Source organism: Cebus imitator, unplaced genomic scaffold, assembly GCF_001604975.1.
Source record: "Cebus imitator isolate Cc_AM_T3 unplaced genomic scaffold, Cebus_imitator-1.0 Scaffold650, whole genome shotgun sequence".
NCBI lineage: Eukaryota > Metazoa > Chordata > Mammalia > Primates > Cebidae > Cebus > Cebus imitator.
In genome coordinates, this window is record NW_016107965.1 from 516,592 (window position 1) to 535,904 (window position 19,313).

Genomic DNA, 19,313 nt, shown 5'->3' on the forward strand with positions numbered 1-19,313 from the left:
TAAAAATACAAAACTTAGCTGGTCATGGTGGCCCACTCATGTAATCCCAGCTACTTGGGAGGCTGAGGCAGGAGAATCATTTTTGCCCAAGGCTGCAGTGAGCCAAGATGGTGCCACTGCACTCCAGCCTGGGTGACAGAGTGAGACTTTGTCTCAAAATAATAATAATAATAATAAGTGATAGAAGTAGGATTTGGAGCCTTTGTGTGTCCTCTTCCTGCTTTTCCCATGACACCTCTGCAGAAAGTTCATGCCTAGACCTGCCTGGAAAAGCCCTTGTGTTACAGGAGGTGTATGAAAAGGAGAACTTGGTTTCCCTGGAGCAGTTTTGAACCTTAATTACTGGTTTTAATCTTTAGTTTTTCAAATTCAAAGCTTGTTTGGCTTCTTGGTTAAATTAAATATATTTTTCTCCCATCTTTTTAAATGAGAATGCTCTAAAAATGGCAGCATGATCTCTCTTTATTGCCGCACACACACAAAAGCAGGGGATGGGGGAGAACTCTTAGGATCCAAAATAATATTTGTTTTTACATTTCATTGACTTTTTTCCTTGTTCAAAGGAAATATATGGTTAATGTTTTTAAAACACAGGAAACCCAGCCGGGCGCGGTGGCTCAAGCCTGTAATCCCAGCACTTTGGGAGGCCGAGGCGGGTGGATTATGAGGTCAAGAGATCGAGACCATCCTGGTCAACATGGTGAAACCCCGTCTCTACTAAAAATACAAAAAATTAGCTGGGCATGGTGGTGCGTGCCTGTAGTCCCAGCTACTCAGGAGGCTGAGGCAGGAGAATCACCTGAACCCAGGAGGCAGAGGTTGCAGTGAGCCGAGATAGCGCCATTGCACTCCAGCCTGGGTAACATGAGTGAAACTCCGTCTCAAAAAAAAAAAAACAAAAAAAACAAACAAAAAAAAACCACAGGAAACCCAAATAAAAAAATATTTTTGATCACACTAGTGGAGGGGAATTACAGTTAATGATTTGGCATATATCCTACTTTTTTAGGGTTTTAATATTTTAATTTCTGCATATATGAGGATATACATCACATACATGCATACTCACCCACTCTTTTTGTTTTGATTTAATGGAATCATATATTTTGCAGTCTGACCTTTTTTCTTTCTTTCACATGGCAATATGTTATGACTTTCTTCTTTAAGAGAAGCTGATGTTGAGTCTTGTGGATATGACACCCTTAAGCTTAGCATTAATAAATGAAGTGGAGCAAAAATGACTCATGCATGGTTGCTAAGCTTTTTTTCGTGATAGGGTGGTGCTGTGACTACCTAAAGTACATGTTCTCCAAGTAAGTTAGTGCTAACTTTAGCAAGGAAAAAATTGTACTTATATTAACTCCAGTGCCTAATGACTGACTGTGGCATTCAGTTTAAACTGGTTTAAGCACTGGCTTGTCTTAGGAAGATTTTAATTTCAATCCTGTCAATCTTTAGTGTTTTTTTTTTTTTTCCCACCCTCCTCTCACGTGTACATTCTTTAGCGTTATCCAATCACTGCTGTATGTCAGGAGTTTACTAACTACACATGATGCCGATGGAATGGGATTTTAATGTCATGGCACAGCCTGGTTGCTTTGATCTGATCACTGGAACAATAAAGGCAACACTATGATGCTGAGCACTGCAGTGGGCTAAGTGTTGGGTAAATTATCTCGTTCAATTCTCATCACAGCCCTATTCAGTTAGAGTATATGTGCTCATGTGGATGGAGGCCCACAGAAATTAAGCTACTTGCCCAGGGTCACTCAGCTAGTGAGGGATGGAGCCAGCCTGGGCAATGTAGTGAGACATGGACAATGTCTTCCGTTAAGGAAGGTGTTTGGCCCACAGTGGCTGAGATAAATGTATTTGAATTTTCCTTGTAGAGAGAGACAAGTACTTTAATGCTTTCATAGACTGACACCTCTAATCCAAGCAAATTGTCATAGACTGAGCATTTATTCTTCCTGATTGCTGTTTGGACAACTCTGATCATTTTGGCAATTCTTTTTTCATTCTTAGCCTTAACTTGTTTAGACTGGTTTCATTACTAAAGAGGAAAAGTATATTTTAGCCTGAAGTCTTTTGTTTGGTATGCAGTGTTGTTTTTAGAAACTGGGCTGAATACATTCTCTATTTAGAAAAGGGACACTACTATGAATTAGAAGGTATGTTGTCTGTTACAAGCTAATTTCAAACCCAAATGTTCTTTGGACTCAGTTAATTTTACTGAATGAGAGATTATACTCTTGGGAATCATTTTTAAACTATGGCACTTTAAAACATTTAGCAGCATTGACATTAACTCTGGGGCCCAAGTTTATTGTCATCTGTCTTCCCTAATATGCCATAAGCTTCATGAGTGCATAGGCCATGTCCATCTTGTTCATCACTGTATCCTCAGCACCTGCCATGTATTAGGTATGTGATAGGTAATTGTTGGCTGAATGGATGGGTAGATGAATGAAGGAGTGAAAGTTTATCAGAAAATTTAAGCAGTGATTTGGTATTGACCCCGTCATCCCCTGATGGAGTTGCTTTTTAAAAGAAATCCCTGGCCGAGCGGGGTGGCCTACGCTTGTAATTCCAGATCCCAGAGCTTTGGGAGGCTGAGGCGGAAGGGTCACCGAAGCCAAGAGTTTCAGACCAGCCTGGACAACACAGCAAGATCCCATCTTTACAAAAAATTTAAAATAATTAGCCAGGCATGGTGGTACACGCATGTGGTCCCAGCTACTCAGGAGGCTGAGATGGGAGGATCACTTGAGTCCAGAAGTTTGAGACTACAGTGAGCCATGATCACACCACTTAACTCCAGCCTAGGTGACAGAATGAGACTCTGTCTTTAAAAAAATAAAATAAATCAATGATACTTGCTTTAAGAAAATTAGGGTTTGATAGGAGTGATCTGGTAAGAAAATGAAAATAATTACTAAAAAATAAAACTTTTGGCTGGGCATGGTGGCTCACCTCTGTAATCCCAGCACTTTGGAAGGCCAAGGCAGGAGGATTTCGTGAGGCCAGGAGTTCAAGACCAGCCTGGGCAATGTAGTGAGACTGTCATCTCTACACAAGTTTTGTTTAAAAAGCCAGGTGTGGCAGTGCAGCCTGCATTCCTAGCTACTTGAGGGACTAAGGCAGAAAGTTCGCTTGCGCTCAGGGGGTCAAGGCTGCATTGAACCGTAATTACGCCACTGCACAATAGAGTGTGACCTTATCAAAAAAAAAAAAAAAAAAAAAAAAAAGCTGGTAAACCTTTTCTTAAGCTTTTTTTTCTGAAAGTGGACAAGCCAAGACAGTCCATCTTTAACAGGGTTTGAAGCTTGACATTTGTTGCTTAGAGATCGTTTGGTGACAAGTCTGCTCTCCTATGACCAGTGCTCATGCAGTGCTGCCCTCCTGAATGCAGAGAGAGTAGCAGAAAGGAAAATATTAAGTGGAAGACTGGAGAAATGGGCAGAGTGATGAGCTCCAGATTTCCACTCTGCCTCCAGGTGTATGGCTTTAAAGTGATGCAAGAGATAGGCCTGGGTTTCTTTATAAAACAGGTCTATAAACCTGTTTCTAGGGCAAGCCAGAAGAGCCACTTCTTGAAAATAGTTTGATTTCAGGGGATAAGTCAGCTGATTTGAATTATTTTGTGTACATCTGATCCTATTGAGTTGGTATTTATGGAGGATGATGCAGTTCTTGAGGGAAGGTACGGAAGCCTTTTTAAGAAGCTCACCATAGTATCACCTGACACTGGTAAAAATAAAAAATAAAAATAAATAAATAAAAAGCTCACCAATATGGGAGACTATAATTCCTGCCTGAGATCAAGATCTCTAAAATGGACCCAGCCCGGGACTGAGATCCCACATGCCCTAAGTAGACTCCATATATGAGCCATGAACCAGTCAGGCAGGGAGCTGGGTTCTCAGAGACTATTTTAGGAGACCATGTGGTTTTGAACCCCTGAGCCATATAAGTTCTCATTGATGGGTCCAGGAAGTGCTTGCAGCCAGACTGAACTAAGAGTCTTTTTCCCTTACTGGTTCCATGAACAATTCAAGGAGCATTGCAGTTTTTCTTCTGTGTAACTTCACATAATGAGAAAAGAAAGGAGAAAAGGAAAACTTTTCCATACTTTATGAGGGCAATTTTTTATTCTTTCCACACTACAGACATATGTATTTAAATTTGATCCTGCAGCAGTGATGCATTTATGGGATGATAAACCAAAAAGACCATTTGCAGCCAACAGTAGCTAATCTCAAAGATTTTTGTGTGGTTGTCTAGGCCTTATGGTACTCCAGCATCTCCCACTCTGATCCCAGCTAATAAGCAGCTGTACTTTCTGGAATATAAGCAAGAAAGAGGCCAGGCGTGGTGGCTCACATCTGTAATCCTAGGACTTTAAGAGGCCAAGGCAGATGGATCACTTGAGGTCAGAAGTTCAAGACCAGCCTGGCCAACATGGTGCAACCCCATCTCTACTAAAAATGCAAAATTTGTGGTGGGGGCATGCCTGTAATCCGAGCTACTTGTGAGGCTGAGGCAGGAAACTCACTTGAACCTAGGAGGTGGAGGTTGCAGTGAGCTGAGATTGCACCACTGCACTCCAGCCTGGACAACAAGAGCGAAACCCCCATGTGTACCCCACGTGTTGAAGTTGGTTAGAGAGGCAGCTATGTGGAACATGCTTCCTGAATTCCATAGGAACAATATGGTTAAGGATGTCAGGTAGTCCCCAAATGACTTTTTTTGAATTTTCAAAAAATGAAAGCAAAGGCCAAGACCAAAATGTGAGGAGATGCTCACAGGACTTACAGCATGGTGGACTGGGCAGGTTCGCTCAAAGCAGAGAGCCTCATGTGTACCACAGACCAAGGGCATCTCTGTAGTGACACCCCCTGTGTGGTAGCCTTCTGGAGTTCTTATGTTGGGTGACTGGCTAGATACCCTAAGCTGGGGACCTTGGAAAAGGGTGGGTTTGGGCATGGGGAAAATGAGGCATTTAGAGTCAGCGGACTGCACTTGGCATGTTTGCTAAGCGTTCTTAACCAAATCAGATGGTCCCTTGCCCAGGATTATATTTAATTGAGAGCTGTTCCTGCTGCACATGAACTTTCCACATGTTTATAATGAAAAGCTTCCTGACGATTTCATAAGGGTCTTGGATTTATGTATGAGTGTATGACTCATATGCAATTTTGTATTATATTCATGAGCAAATTCTTTATCTCAGATTTATAAACCACCAGCAGAACACAGCAGTAGCATATTGGTTTCCAGAGTGATAATCCGTCTTTTTTAAAGATATGGCCTGCAAGTTTGACTAAAATTATATTTAGGCCATTGCAGAAACTGATAGAAATGAATTTTGGAGAACTTTTTTTTCTTTAGGCTGTGTCACATTTAGATATTTAATAAGAGGGATAGGTTTTAAAAATAATTAAGTTCCCTGAATATAGGCTTTGGTTTTGATATAGAAAAGAAGATAAAAGAATCATTTCGTGGGTAGGCCATGATCAATTTTGAGAAGAAATTCCAATTTGTAAATATAATCTCAATTTTATGAAATTGTTTTAAGAAATTAGAGTGAGCAAGTTTTTAGAAGAAAACAGCCATTCTATACAGCCCAAAGAGACTTGGGTTGCTTTTTGTTGGTCTCTGATAACCCTCAGTAGAAAAAGCACAAGAAATGTTAAGTGCATTTCTTTCTACATTATATTTTACTGAAAATATCCTGCCCCTATAATGGGTTACCTGAGTTTTTATGTATGGTTTTTGTAAACGTGGCTATTTCCCAGTGTCCCGTGTTGCTAGAATAGATTTCAGGTGAGATTTTTTTTCTTGTTTGTTTGCCTTGCTCTGTCACTCAGGCTAGAGTGCAGTAGTACGATCTTGGCTTACTGCAACCTTTGCCTCCCAAGTTCAAGCAATTCTTCTGCCTCAGCCTCCAGAGTTGCTGGCATTACAGGTACACATCACCACGCCTGGCCAATCAGCAAAATGAGATGTTTTGATGCAGGTGGCCATCACTTACTAGAAGGTACCCCATGTGTTGAAGTTGGTTGGAGAGGCAGCTGTGTGGAACATGCTTCCTGAATTCCATAGGAACAATATGGTTAAGGATGTCAGGTAGTCCCCAAATGACTTTTTTTGAATTTTCATTTTTAAACTTTTTATTGTAGAAAATATTAAACACAGACAAAAGTAGAGGCAATAGTAACCCCCATGTGCCCGACACCCACTTTCAACAATTATTAACATTTTGCCAGTTTTTCACTCAATTCATTAACTTATGGCATGGCTGAATTTTAATTCTGGTCTACCTATATATAAGTACAGTTTATAGCATCCTGAAAACGCCTCCTGAACTCTATAAGTATCAAAAACATCGAAGACTCTTATTGTAATTATTGTACAATAAGTAGCGATTAAGAAGAGGTTTGCTGTACTCCAAAGATGAGTTTGCTAGCAAGATGATTCTAGGGCATGAGCATGCTTTTTGTGGGTGCCCAGGCCGTGGTTGTTAACTCATTGCTTTCATTCTGTTGCTTCTTTCAGTGGTGTTCTCATGGATTGCAGAAGACCCTAGTCAAGAAGAAAATAAGTTTCTGTCTGTATCAATCTTTGGTCTTTCTAGCTAAGAAAGTAAATACTGTAAGCCTTGCTGATATTTAACATACAGATGACCATATATTAACTTTTGGCCAAAAACCTTAGAAATTATCTGTAAGACTCTGAAATACAGATTTATACTCATTATCATCAACAGTGATCCTCACCTTGAGTGTATGTATTGTGCCTTAAGGTGTCAGCTGAAGACAGTACAAAGCTATCATACTGGAAAAACTAAAAATTATCAAAAGGATAATTATTTCATCTTTTGCTCTTTATTTATTTATTTCTGAGACAGAGCCTTGCTCTGTCACCAGGTTGGAGTGCAGTGGTGTGATCTCAGCTCACTGCAACCTCCACCTCCCAGGTTCAAGCAGTTCTCTTGCCTCAGCCTCCCAAGTAGCTGGAACTACAGGTGCGCGTCACCATGCCTGGCTAATTTTTTGTATTTTAGTAAAGACAAGTTTTCACCATGTTGGCCAGGATGGTTTCGATCTCCTGAACTCGTGATCCGCCTGCCTCAGCCTCCCAAAGTGCTGGGATTACCGGCGTGAGCTACCGCTCTCAGCCTGCCTTTTATTTCTATTCTGTACTTTTTATAAAAGCTGTATATATTAGAACATGTGTATAATTTATAAAGATATGTATTTGTACATACCCAAAAAGTTGTTTGATAGAATGTGTGATTTGAAAAGTGACAGAGGCTACTAATTTGCTTGCTGATGTATTTATCTTACAATTTTAACCCTTGTTAATATGATTTAACGTTTATCATGTATTAACGTAACTCATTTCAGTAATTCATCTGAGATAATTTTACCTTTACCACGTCATCTCCTACTCTATTGCTGTCTGCCAGTGCATTATAATTTTAAAAATGTTCTGTGGCCACCTGAGTTTGGGAGATGCTGCACTGGAGGAGAGGAGAATTGGATAGAGCTGTGGCTGTAGCACCGACTCCAGTGCTTCTAGTGTCACTGCTGGGAAGGTGACCTTGAGGCAGGCAGTTGGAGGATGTGGACTGTATTGATGGTGCTTCCCTCCCCTAAAGGCCTTTTTTTTTTTTTTTTTTTTTTTTTTTAAAATATTTTTTTTTTTTTTTTTGAGCAGCATTTATTTTGAACGTTGACTCTCTACTTTAGGCTATCATTCATAGTATGAATTCTGGATGTCTGTGGGTCTGCTTGTCTTTCATAGGTAAAATCAAATTTGTATCTCAGGACCTGTAAACTTTAATAGACTGTCCCGCCCCTGCCATGTTCTCAAACTCCATGATCTATGATGCTGTGTTTATGATGTTGATGACGCCGGTTCTAAACTATTAATACATCAAAAAAGGTTTAGGCCTGGGAAAGACAAAATCCTGCTTATGTTTCAGTTTTGGAGTCAGAGAATAATCACCTTTTTATATGCTTCAGAGATGATTTTCAGCAGGAGCGGCCTCAGGTCCTGGCTCTGTTCTTGTGTAAAGGATTTGCTCCTTCCCTGATAGAGATGAAGGAATGATACAGGGATCTGAATGACAGGTGGACTGCAATGCCAGCACAGCCACATGTCAGCAGGGTGAAAACATGCTTCATTGTTACTGTCAGCCAGGCACATGGCACCTGAAGATAAATTCTCATCACTTCCTCGGGCTATAGGGCTGGCACTTTTTTTCCTCTGGTCAGCTCAGCATCAAGTTGAGCAATAGAACATTAGCCTTGAACTCCTGATTGGCACTGTAACTGAAAGCATAGTAGTAGTTCTTCCAGACTTTATTATTTTGCAAAAGGTTAATTATAGCTTTTAATCTTTTAAAATATTAAATGGGCTTCTTTATAGATTGTGGTTTTGTACTTTCAGCCATATGTGGCTTCTAAATCCAGCAGAGAACTGAGAGAAACCCCTGACCTTTTACAAATGCCATCACAGGACCAATCTGTGGGCCAGACAGCTGCAGCCTGGCTGACTGGGTCATTGTCCCCAGCGGGGTGCACTGTGTCCATTTTAACAGCTCCAGCTTCAGAAAGAAACAAAGTTTGTCTGAGTCGCTTTAGTGTGGGTTGAGAGCATCTCTGAGTGTTTTTGGTTGAGCTGTTGAGATGGAGTGTTACTAACTATATGCTGTATCTCTTTATACCCATTCCCATGTCTCATAACAAAATAAGGTGGAATAAATACTTGGTAAGAAATTCAGGGCTAAGAATTTTAGAACAGCTGAGCAGTGGATAGTTGGGCACTATATGGGGAACAGGGTGAAGACCTTGCAGTTGCTGTGCTGCTCTCAAGATTTGACAATTGACTGTTGAAATCTGGAAATTTCATTTGTAGCTTCATCCAGGTACTTGGTCAAATCCTGGGTGGGGGAAATGGCTGATTAATGGTAACGAAAGGTGATTAGATTTGCACTGGGAAATTGCTTTCTGCAAGAGCAACCTGGTTTCAGGTCAATAGTGTTGTGAGGGGACAGAATTAGGGAGGCTTGGAGGAGAGTTGTGCCTCAGCCTCTTGTCCTGAGCCTCCCTAAGGCCAGTCTGCAACCTGGCTCCTGACAATGGGGTCAAGTAGCAACTCCCATGACCCTCTGAAGATTTCCTATCAAAGCCTATAATGTTCTGGGAAGAGCCTTAGATAGGAGGCAGGAAACATGGGCTACAGTCACAGTATCCCTCTCTGCTCCAGATAAGACTTAGCTCATCCAATTTCTGTCCTGAAGATCTTTGGTTTCTAGGGTTATTTTCTTGTTCTTTGCTATTTTGTGCATTTTTACCTTGGTTTTTCTTTTCGAGAACCGTAAGTAATCTCTGCAGCTCCTTGCACTTATTAGGGCATCAGCTTGTTCCTTTGCTTGTTCGTCTCATGCAGCTAGCACTGTACTTACAGGCTGTGAGGGGCTCACCAGCCTTCCTGCTTACTCCTGCTTTTCATAGATTTCATTTAATCTTCACAGCCACCTCTGAATTAGGCTTCCCTCATGTATTCAGTCAACAAACATTTGTTACAAATGTGATTGGCAGACATGGTGATCCCTGCTCTTGTGGAGTTTATAACTCAGTTTAGTAAACCAGACAGTTAACAGATACAGTGATGGAAGAGTACCAGAGAACTGAGCCTAGATGAGGACGGAGGCTTCCTAGGAGAAATATCATCTTTGCCATGTCCTGCAGGTGGGACTGTGCTGTGGAGCTGAGATAGGATCCCACACCTTGGACTCAGGAACACTTGGTTTGAGTCCGATTTGCGACTCTCTAGATGTTGGGAGGCAAATCACATCCCTTCTCTCATCACTTTTCTTACCTGTAAAATTGTAGGGAATTGGCAGAAATACAAGAGATAATGTGCCTGGGGTACCTCGGTCATAAGATGAGCTTAAATGTCAGCTATTATTAGTAGTAATATTAGTGTTTAAAAATCATATGCTTAAGATTTCTTTTTTTTTTTTGAGAGGGAGTTTCACTCATGTTACCCAGGCTGGAGTGCAATGGCGCGATCTCGGCTCACCGCAATCTCCGCCTCCTGGGTTCAGGCAATTCTCCTGCCTCAGCCTCCTGAGTAGCTGGGATTACAGGCACGCACCACCATGCCCAGCTAATATTTTGTAGTTTTAGTAGAGACGGGGTTTCACCATGTTGACCAGGATGGTCTCGATCTCTTGACCTCGTGATCCACCCGCCTCGGCCTCCCAAAGTGCTGGGATTACAGGCTTGAGCCACCGCGCCCGGCCTAAGATTTCTTTATAAACTATAAACAAATTGTACCTTAATAAACTACTGTAAGGAGAAAAATAATTATGGCTTGGGCATAGAGTGAGTTGTGTGGGCTAGGGAGGCATGAAACTGGGCAGTATGCCACCTTGACCCTTTTACAAGTGAACAAACCAAGTGTCTGAGGGATAAGCATCACCTACCTTGGCAGGTGGTAAGTGGTGCAGGCATGACTGGAATTCAGGTCTGTTAGATTCTCAGCACTTCTGCTAAGGTAGGTGAGTTGGTTTCACTGCCTCTGTTTTGACCGGCCATCTTTTGTGTAATTGAATATGATCAGTGTAAGGTCTCATTTAGGCTAACAAATGATTGTTGATAATAAATGTGTAATTCAAATCCTGATTTGTGTGTTGTGTTTATTTGTTTTTTGGCAGCTGTGGACTTTAGCCTCTGATAGATCTTTAACACAAAGATAAGAACTTGGTAGTTCAGGAAGGAGGAAATTTGAAGGTAAAAGGGACGAAGAAACCACAGCAGCTGGTGATTCTGAAAAGATGGGGGTAGGGAGAAGAAGGGCCAAGCCAGGCCCAAGTGGAATAAAGGAATTTGGGGCCCCTCTAGGCTTTCCCAAGGGAAAGAAAGCATCTCCTGCCGGGCGTGGTGGCTCATGCCTGTAATCCCAGCACTCTGGGAGGCTAAGGTGAACGGATCACTTGAGGTCAGGAATTCAAGACCAGCCTGGCCAACATGGTGAAACCCCATCTTTAAAAACTAATAATAATTAAAAAAAAAAAAAAAAAAGCATCTCCTAGATTCTCTTTCTATGCCCACGTACTTCTTGCTTCTCACCTCTGCCTCCTGTAGTGCAGCAGGTTAGGTTTTGTGCTTTTGAAGTGTGTAGGTAGGACTTGAAACTCTTTTCTCCCTCACATTCCTCTGGATCAGGTTGTTCTGGGATTCCTGAATTTGGCAAGTGGTAGAGGATGACCTTTATCTGTCAGCTGTCAGCAAAGAAGGTAATTGCATACTCATTTAGAACTGTGGCTATGTGTGAGCAGACAGGCTGCAGCCAGCAAGAACTCTGGAGTGGCTGCTTTTCAGCCAAGTGGTAGCTCAAGCTGCTAGGTTTCTACAATAGACGATTTCATTAGCTGATTACTTAGATTATTCTGTTTCATTTAATTATGTAAAGCATCTAATAAAATAGCGGAAAACTGCCATGTATTGAGTGAATGCCTCTTATCACTAAGCCCGTGTGTATTGGAAACATGTACAAGAAGAGAAAGGGACGCATGTGTGTTGAGATACAACTACATCAACAAATCTGTTCTCAGGTCAGACAGTTTGAGGTGCTGAGCCCTTACTTATCACCTAACTTGGCAGGTGGTAAGTGGTGCAGGCATGATTGGGAAGCCAGGTCTGTCAGATTCTCAGCACTTCTGCCAAGGTAGGTGAGTTGGTTTTAGTGCATGTGTTTTGACCAGCGGTCTTTAGCGTAATTGGTTATTGTCCAAAATTCCAGTATTTGCCCATTCTATTCATAGTTGAGCCAAGGGTCTAGGGCTAAAAAGCTTGAACCGAAGAACTGGCCCTGCACAGTCTCTAATACAGTAATCATGAGCCCTGTGTGGCTGTTGAGCCCTTGAAGTGTAGCTAGTTCAAACCGAGACTTGTTCTAAGTGTAAAGTACACACTGGCTTCTGAAGACTTAGTATGAAACCGAATGTAAAATACCAGTAATAGTTTTTAATATTGATTATATGTTGAAATCTTAATTTTGATATGAATTAAAATGTTGTTAAAATTAATTATACCTGCTTTTTCTTTTTTAATGTGGCTCCTAGACCATTTAAAATTACATATTTTTGGCCAGGTGCGGTGGCTAATGCCTGATAATCCCAGCACTTTGGGAGGCCAAGATGAGTGGATCACTTGAGGTCAGGAGCTTGATATCAGCCTGGCCCACATGTTGAAACCCCATCTCTACTGAAAATACAAAAATTAGGTGGATGTGGTGGCACACACCTGTAATCTAAGCTACTAGAAGACTGAGGCAGGAAAATCGCCTGAACCCGGGAGGTAGAGGTTGCAGTGAGCTGAGATGGCACCACTGCACTCTAGCCTGGGCAACAGAGTGAGACTCCATCTTAAAAAAATAAAATTACATATTTTCATGACTCACATTTATGGCTCACGTTATATTAATATTTCCATTGGACAGCACCTCCCTAGACAATTCTGCATTGTCTGACCTAGGAAAGACAAAATGAAAGCAATTGGAAAGAAACAACTTTTATCTCTAAGTTTCTCTTATTCATAAATCAGATAATTAATCTGTACAATCCCAGGAGTTTCAAATGGGAAACATCTCCACAGCTTACATTACTCTATTTCTCAGAGACTGTCCTTTTCTTGGAGAACAGTTTTACATAATATAATACTTGTCTTTTGTTTTTTCTCCTTTAGCCCTTCCAGTCTGGCTGTGAGTGGTTGATAAACATAATGCAGAGACTTTTGTCCAGAATTCCAGTATCATGTTAATCCTTTTTTTCTCTTTTGGGCCCAGTATCATGTTAAGTCTAGTGGCTTTTTTACATTTTTTACATGTATCTTTAATTCTATATACCTGGAAATAACAAAAAATAGTTTATCTGGAGATTCGTTGCAGTAATGTCTATCTTATATCAAATTGTGATTATCATAATTCAAAAACAGTCATTAAATAAATGTTGAACATTTCTGCTTAGGTATTAGGATGGACGAAAGCAGTATCACATCTAATCTGTATTCTCTAGCTAGCAGACATATACTCAGGGTGAAATGATTCAAAAAGAGCAATTGCATGCAGGGGCTGTATGGCCAAACTGCTCATAAAGGACACTGATAGCAAGTGGTTGTTTTAATCTAATATCGTTCTCCTCAGCTCCAACTTCCTTCCCTCCATGGATTCTTCTTGATTTTAGTAGCTCTGCAAGCACAAACAACCTGGCCTTGAAAAATTATTATATCTGCTTCAAGTTCTTTATTAATCTAGTTGCCTTTAGAACTTTAGCCCTAGTTAAACCTTTTATGTATGTAAGACAGTATTTTCAGCAACCAAATTGGACAAGAAGAAAGCTGTGTATTCTATGTCAGGGGATCTTTAGTGACAATGATTGTGCTTAAAAAGACAAATAAATAGATTTATAGAAAACCCCTTTCAACAACAGAATGCATTTTTTCAAGTGCACGTGGAACCAAGATAGACCATATAATAAGTTTAAAATAATTGGAATTGCACAAAGCATGTTCTCTGACTATTATGAAATTGCACTAAAAACCAATAAGAAAGATATCTGAAAATTTCTCAAATATTTGGAAATTCAACAGAATACTTCTAAACAGCCCGTGGGTCCAAAGTTAAAGTCATAAGGGAAATTAGAAAATATTTTTAACTGAAGGAAACTGAAAATACAACATATCAGAAGTTGCAGGTAATGCAGTGTCTAGAGGGAAATTAATAGCATTAAAAGCTTGTTAGAGGATGGTCGTGGTGGTTAATGCATGTAATCTCAGCACTTCGGGAGGCCAAGGTGGGAGAATTGCTTGAGACCAAGACCAGCCTGGGTAACATACAAGACTCCATTTCTACAAAAAAAATTTTAAAAAAAATTAGCTTGGTGTAGTGGCACATACCTGTAGCCTTTGCTACTTGGGAGTCTGAGGTGGGAGGATCAGTTGAGCCCAGGAGTTCAAGGTTACAGTAAGTTATGATTATGCCACTGCATTCCAGCCACAGTGACAGAGCAAGACCCTGTCTCAAATAAATAGTAGATAGATAAATACTTACATACATATACAAAAGAAAGATTTTAGAGAAGCACAAATTACCAGTGTCAGGACTGAAAGAGGGGACATCACCACAGACACTACAGATATTCACAGGATTATAGGGAAATACTGCAAACAATATTGTGCCTAGCAATTGGACAACATAGATAAAATAGATAAACTCTTTGAAAGATACAAACCAAAGCTCACTTAAAAAGAAATAGATAACCTAAAAAGCCCAATAGCAAGTAAAGAAATTGAATTCATAGTTTGGAATCTTTCAGCAAGCAAAACTCTAGGCCCAGATGGCTTCATTGGCAAATGCTACCAAACCTTTAAGGAAGAAATATTATTAATTCTACACAAACTTCCAGAAATTAGAGAAGAGGGAACACTTCCCAAATGCACTTACCTGCATTTTCTGAGGCTCATTAATTCCAAAAAACATTGCAAGAAAACTATAGACTATTTTCCCTCATGAACTTAGAGGGACAAGTGAACAAAGTATCAGCAAAGTGTTATGCTGGTATACTGGCTCTCCAGAAAAAAGAAAATCTTGATTTGTACTATTCTCTGATTTCCATGATATAAAAACTCCCACCATTGCCACTTGCAAGCTACCAACATGAAGTCACTGAACATGGCGTTGGGAAGAGATGTGTAGAATCAGTTCTTGTGAGCTGATACAGCTCAATTTCAGCACATCATGACTCATACATCCTTAATCTTGAGAATGCAAGACTGGTTCAACATTTGAAAGTCAATGAATGTAATTTGCTATAAGAAGAGACCAAAGAAAAAGTCAAAAAATTGTGAGCCAAAGAAAGTACTTAGTTCTACATTTAGCAAAAAGCACCCACCCAAACAGATGCTCTGACAATACAGTCCACTTCAGGCCCTACCGTGATCTGTAATTGTCACCTTTTTCTCTTCATTGCTGTGATGGTTACTGTTTCTTCACAAACACCTCTTCCTGTGGCCTCTGCTTGCTCACTCAATATTGTTGAACAGTTGCTGCTCCCTTCCTGTGATTCACTGGGAGGAGGGAGAGATCCTCCCAGCTTGGGCCAAAACATCCACTGAGGTATATAAATCCATATAATTGACTCTTAAGTTTCACACTCTTTTCCCATGACAGAGAATGTTTGTTCATTTTTCTTTCCACTTCATATTCAGGTACTCTTTTTGTGACAACTTTTCTCTATTATGCTTACTCCAGTGGGTTAATAGGATGGAGGAATGAAGACCTAATTCTCTACTCTTTTGGAGGCACCCTGGGATCAAGAATCCTGTTTTTTAAAAAAAAAATCTTTGTCCTAACTCCTGACCCATTACTTCGCACATAGATTCAAGGCATGTTTTGATAAAAGGATGAATGAATAAAAGAATTCTGAGGAGGCCAGGTGCAGTGGCTAACGCCTATAATCCCAGCACTTTGGGAGGCCAAGAGGGGTGGATCACGAGGTCAGTAGTTCAAGACCAGCCTGGCCAAGATGGTGAAACCTTGTCTTACTAAAAATACAAAAAAAATTAGCCGGGGGCAGTGGCAAGTGCCTGTAATCCTAGTTACTCGGGATTCTGAGGCAGAAGAATCGCTTGAACCCAGGGGACGGAGGTTGCAGTGAGCCAGGATCATGCCACTGCACTCCAGCCTAGGCAGCAACAGAGTGGGACTCCGTCTCACACACACACAAAAAAAATCCTAAGGAGTTCTCTCTCACAGGCTTTCAATTCAAGACTTTAGTGTGAGATTCAAATACTTAGCATGGAAATGGCTATTGCTTGAAAAGAATGACAGTCTCAACTCACATGTAGTGATCTTTAGCACCTCTCTGCTCATTACAAAGACATATATTTTTGAAAAGTTGGGGAGAGTAGGAAGATATCAAAACTCCTTAGAGAACTTTTTTTGTGATATCTGGGCTACTCAAACCTGTAAAAGTATTTGAGGCAGGAGAAGTGTTTGGTGGTGAGTGATGATGACAGCCATGAGATTAGCTTTAACACAGTGTATAATGTGTTAGGCTTTTGTGTATGTATTTTTTGTTTGTACATTTCAATATATTTGCTCTTTTAAAAAATAAATGTATGTAACAAAAATCATTTATGTCCATTTTGGCATGGGGATCTGGAGCACAATTTTACCCATTTAAGTTACTATGTATCTTTGAATTTTGATATATTTTTTATTCATGATTTATTTAATGCCTAATTCTCAATCATCTGCTTTACGTATCGTTTCAATGAGGTACATGTTGTAGTGAGATAGAAGTGGAGAGGTAGGTGTTCTCTGAGTCCCGTGGTAACATGAATTAATATGATCTGAAATTTCAAAGATTGCAGGTGGGCTGGGAAGAGCATGTGTTTGGCTAATTAAGAAGGGCAGACTGGGTGGGATTAATCACCCCAAAGGAGGTCACGCAGAGAGAGAGGCTTGCTCAGTCACATGAACAAATCTTTTGTGTTTCCTGATGTGCTTATGAGCTTTAAAAAAAGAAACTTTTATTTAGGGTAATGAACATTGCCGATTTTCCTCCAAATCCAGATTTTTGGTTATCAGAAACCTCCTTGGTCCCAATTATTTTCCCAGCTAAGCACTTCTCTTTGCAACTTGTAGTCATCAGTGAGCTGATATCTGCATCATGGGCAAGTTTGGTTTCAGTGTCCCAAATACCACAATGTTCATTATTTCATGCTAAATCAGTTTGTGTTTATTCTGATTTTACTAATGGAAGTTTTTCTTCATCAGGGATGGATGAATGAGATTTACAGCTATGATCCTGAAACCTACCATGCGACTTTGACACATTCAGTCTTTGTTCGACTTGAGGGTGGAACCTTAAGACTTTCAAAGCCCAATAAAAATATATCCAGGAGGGCCAGCTACAATGAAACCAAGCCAGAGGTCACCTACATCAGCCAGAAAATCTATGACCTCTCAGACAGCAAGGTGAGCCTGAGCAATTTTGGAAGGATAGCTTAGATGAATGAAAAGCATATGGTATCTTGGATGCTTAACTGCATTTGTTTATTCCCCAAAAAGGCTTGTCGTCATTGAAGTATCAGTATACCTTAGGACAGTCCCTCTCACACTTCATTGTTTATGCACATCACCTGAGCATCTTGTTCAATGCAGATTCTGATTCAGCCACTGTGGATAGGGCCAAGGGCCTGCATTTTTATGTGCTCCCAGATGATACTCAGGCTGCTGGTCCACAGACTACAACTTGAGGAACAAGAGTAGTGTGCACTCAGAATTCTGACTTATAAGCTAATTATTTCAGTCAAACAAAAAGTGGTGTGGCTGTGTGTGGTGATTCTAGGGTACTTACCTATTGAAGACCTTGTAAATGTGAAAATTAAAAATATGCAAAATAACTACATTTTGATTATACTTTCATTTTTGTGAGAAATGTAAAAGCACTTATTCCACAAAGCTATCATTTCTCTGTTCTTACAGCTCATCTGAATGATATTTAGATTTCTCCAAAGTGAGAGAAGTACTTAAAATAGATTTTATATCAGTATATTCTTAACTTGAGGTTGATACTCAAAATTGACTTGAGCTTTCCGTCTAGATTTTAACTATTTTCTTTTTTCTTCTTCCAGCTTAAGTTTGGCCCGTGGTCATTAAACTCAGTTGATAGCCAAACGTGGTTGATGATGAGCAGCTAAACATTACTGTTGTGCTACTGCCACCTGAGAATTATGGATATTTATTACTCTTGCAAAATTATTAAACGTCTACTTTCTGGAATGATTATAAAGTTTGCACTTGTGCTATGCATAATATTAATGCATAGTGTAGCCAATCTTTCATATATAAATCATTTTTATTTCTCTGTAGATTTATCTTGTACCTAAAACTTTGGCTCGAAAGCGAATCTGGAATAAAAAGTACCCTATCTGTATTGAGCTTGGTCCACAAGATGACTTTATGTCTAAAGCTCAGACTGATAAGGAGACTTCAGAAGAGAAGCCATCAGCTGAGGGAAGCGAGGACCCTAAGAAGCCACCCCGCCCTCAGGAGGGAACAAGATCTAGCCAGCGAGATCAGATACTCTATCTCTTTGGGAGAACTGGCCGAGAAAAAGAGGAGTGGTTTAGGAGATTTATTCTGGCATCTAAGCTAAAGTCGGAAATCAAGAAGCCATCGGGTGTCTCTGGAAGTAAACCAGGTAATGATGTTTGTGCTAAATGCTTATGCATTTTTAAAGGGCTGCTAGGGAGAATAGAGAAAGAACGCCAAGTAGGAAGAAAGGAAGGAAGGAAGCCCACCCTGAATTGTTGGTTGTCTGCCACCTAATGTGTATTCTCATGACTCATTTACCATCTAGGCTGATCACTGCAACCCTCTATCCCAAATCATTTAACCAATAATGGATCCATTTTCAGATATTTGTATATATGTGACTCCCCTGAGAGAAGCAGCAACAGAAGAACCCTAGTTCTGAGAAGGCAGTTTAGTCAGGGAGATGCTTCAGGCTGGTGCCTTTGAGTACCTGACCCTCAATACGTTCTCCAAGCCTGAGATTGCCATAGAAATGCAGAATCCTTGCACTTGCTGACCATTCAGATCATAATAGTCATCTGTATTGATAACCATGCAACACCCCTTTGTCCAGTTTGGCTGGGCTTGGCACTGCAAAAAAAACCCCACAAAACCAGTAAAAAGCAGCAGCTCCCCTGTCCTTTAGGTGTTGTGCCTGTTATGCAAAACTGGCACATATGAGTCAGGTGTTTACAAATCGCCATGCTAAATAAAGTGAGCACGGGGTAACCAATAATTGGGACAAGACCAGTGTGGGTGTTATTAGGGAAAGCTGTCTTAGGTGGATCTGGAACAAAGACTAGAATGGAGCCACTCTGGGGCTTTCTCTAACAAGGCATTTGTGTTGATCCGGGAGTTATGCTGATCACATGAGTGTCACACGTTGCTTCAGGGTGCTTTGGTTCCTTCCCCTGGAGCATAATCTTAGCCCTTGCCCTAACACCCTTATTAAACATTCCATTCTGTCAGCTTCAATGCCAGCTTCCATCCCAGTCCCAGCACTGAGATCCAAGAAGTCCTTTTAAGAATCAAGATGAAGGCCGGGCGCGGTGGCTCAAGCCTGTAATCCCAGCACTTTGGGAGGCCGAGGCGGGTGGATCACGAGGTCAAGAGATCGAGACCATCCTGGTCAACATGGTGAAACCCCGTCTCTA

At 40.6% G+C, this 19,313-nt stretch overlaps 1 protein-coding gene across 3 annotated transcripts in view; it reads left to right on the forward strand.

The window, feature by feature from the left end:
• TEX2 (testis expressed 2) overlaps positions 1–19,313 on the forward strand; it is a 119,497-nt gene that overhangs the window by 50,338 nt on the left and 49,846 nt on the right. For all 3 annotated transcript variants that reach the window (XM_017517856.1, XM_017517857.1, XM_017517859.2), the window contains exons 3-4: positions 16,858–17,058; positions 17,956–18,286. In XM_017517856.1, coding sequence (XP_017373345.1) covers positions 16,858–17,058; positions 17,956–18,286 — 532 coding nt within the window. The remainder of the gene's footprint in view (positions 1–16,857; positions 17,059–17,955; positions 18,287–19,313) is intronic.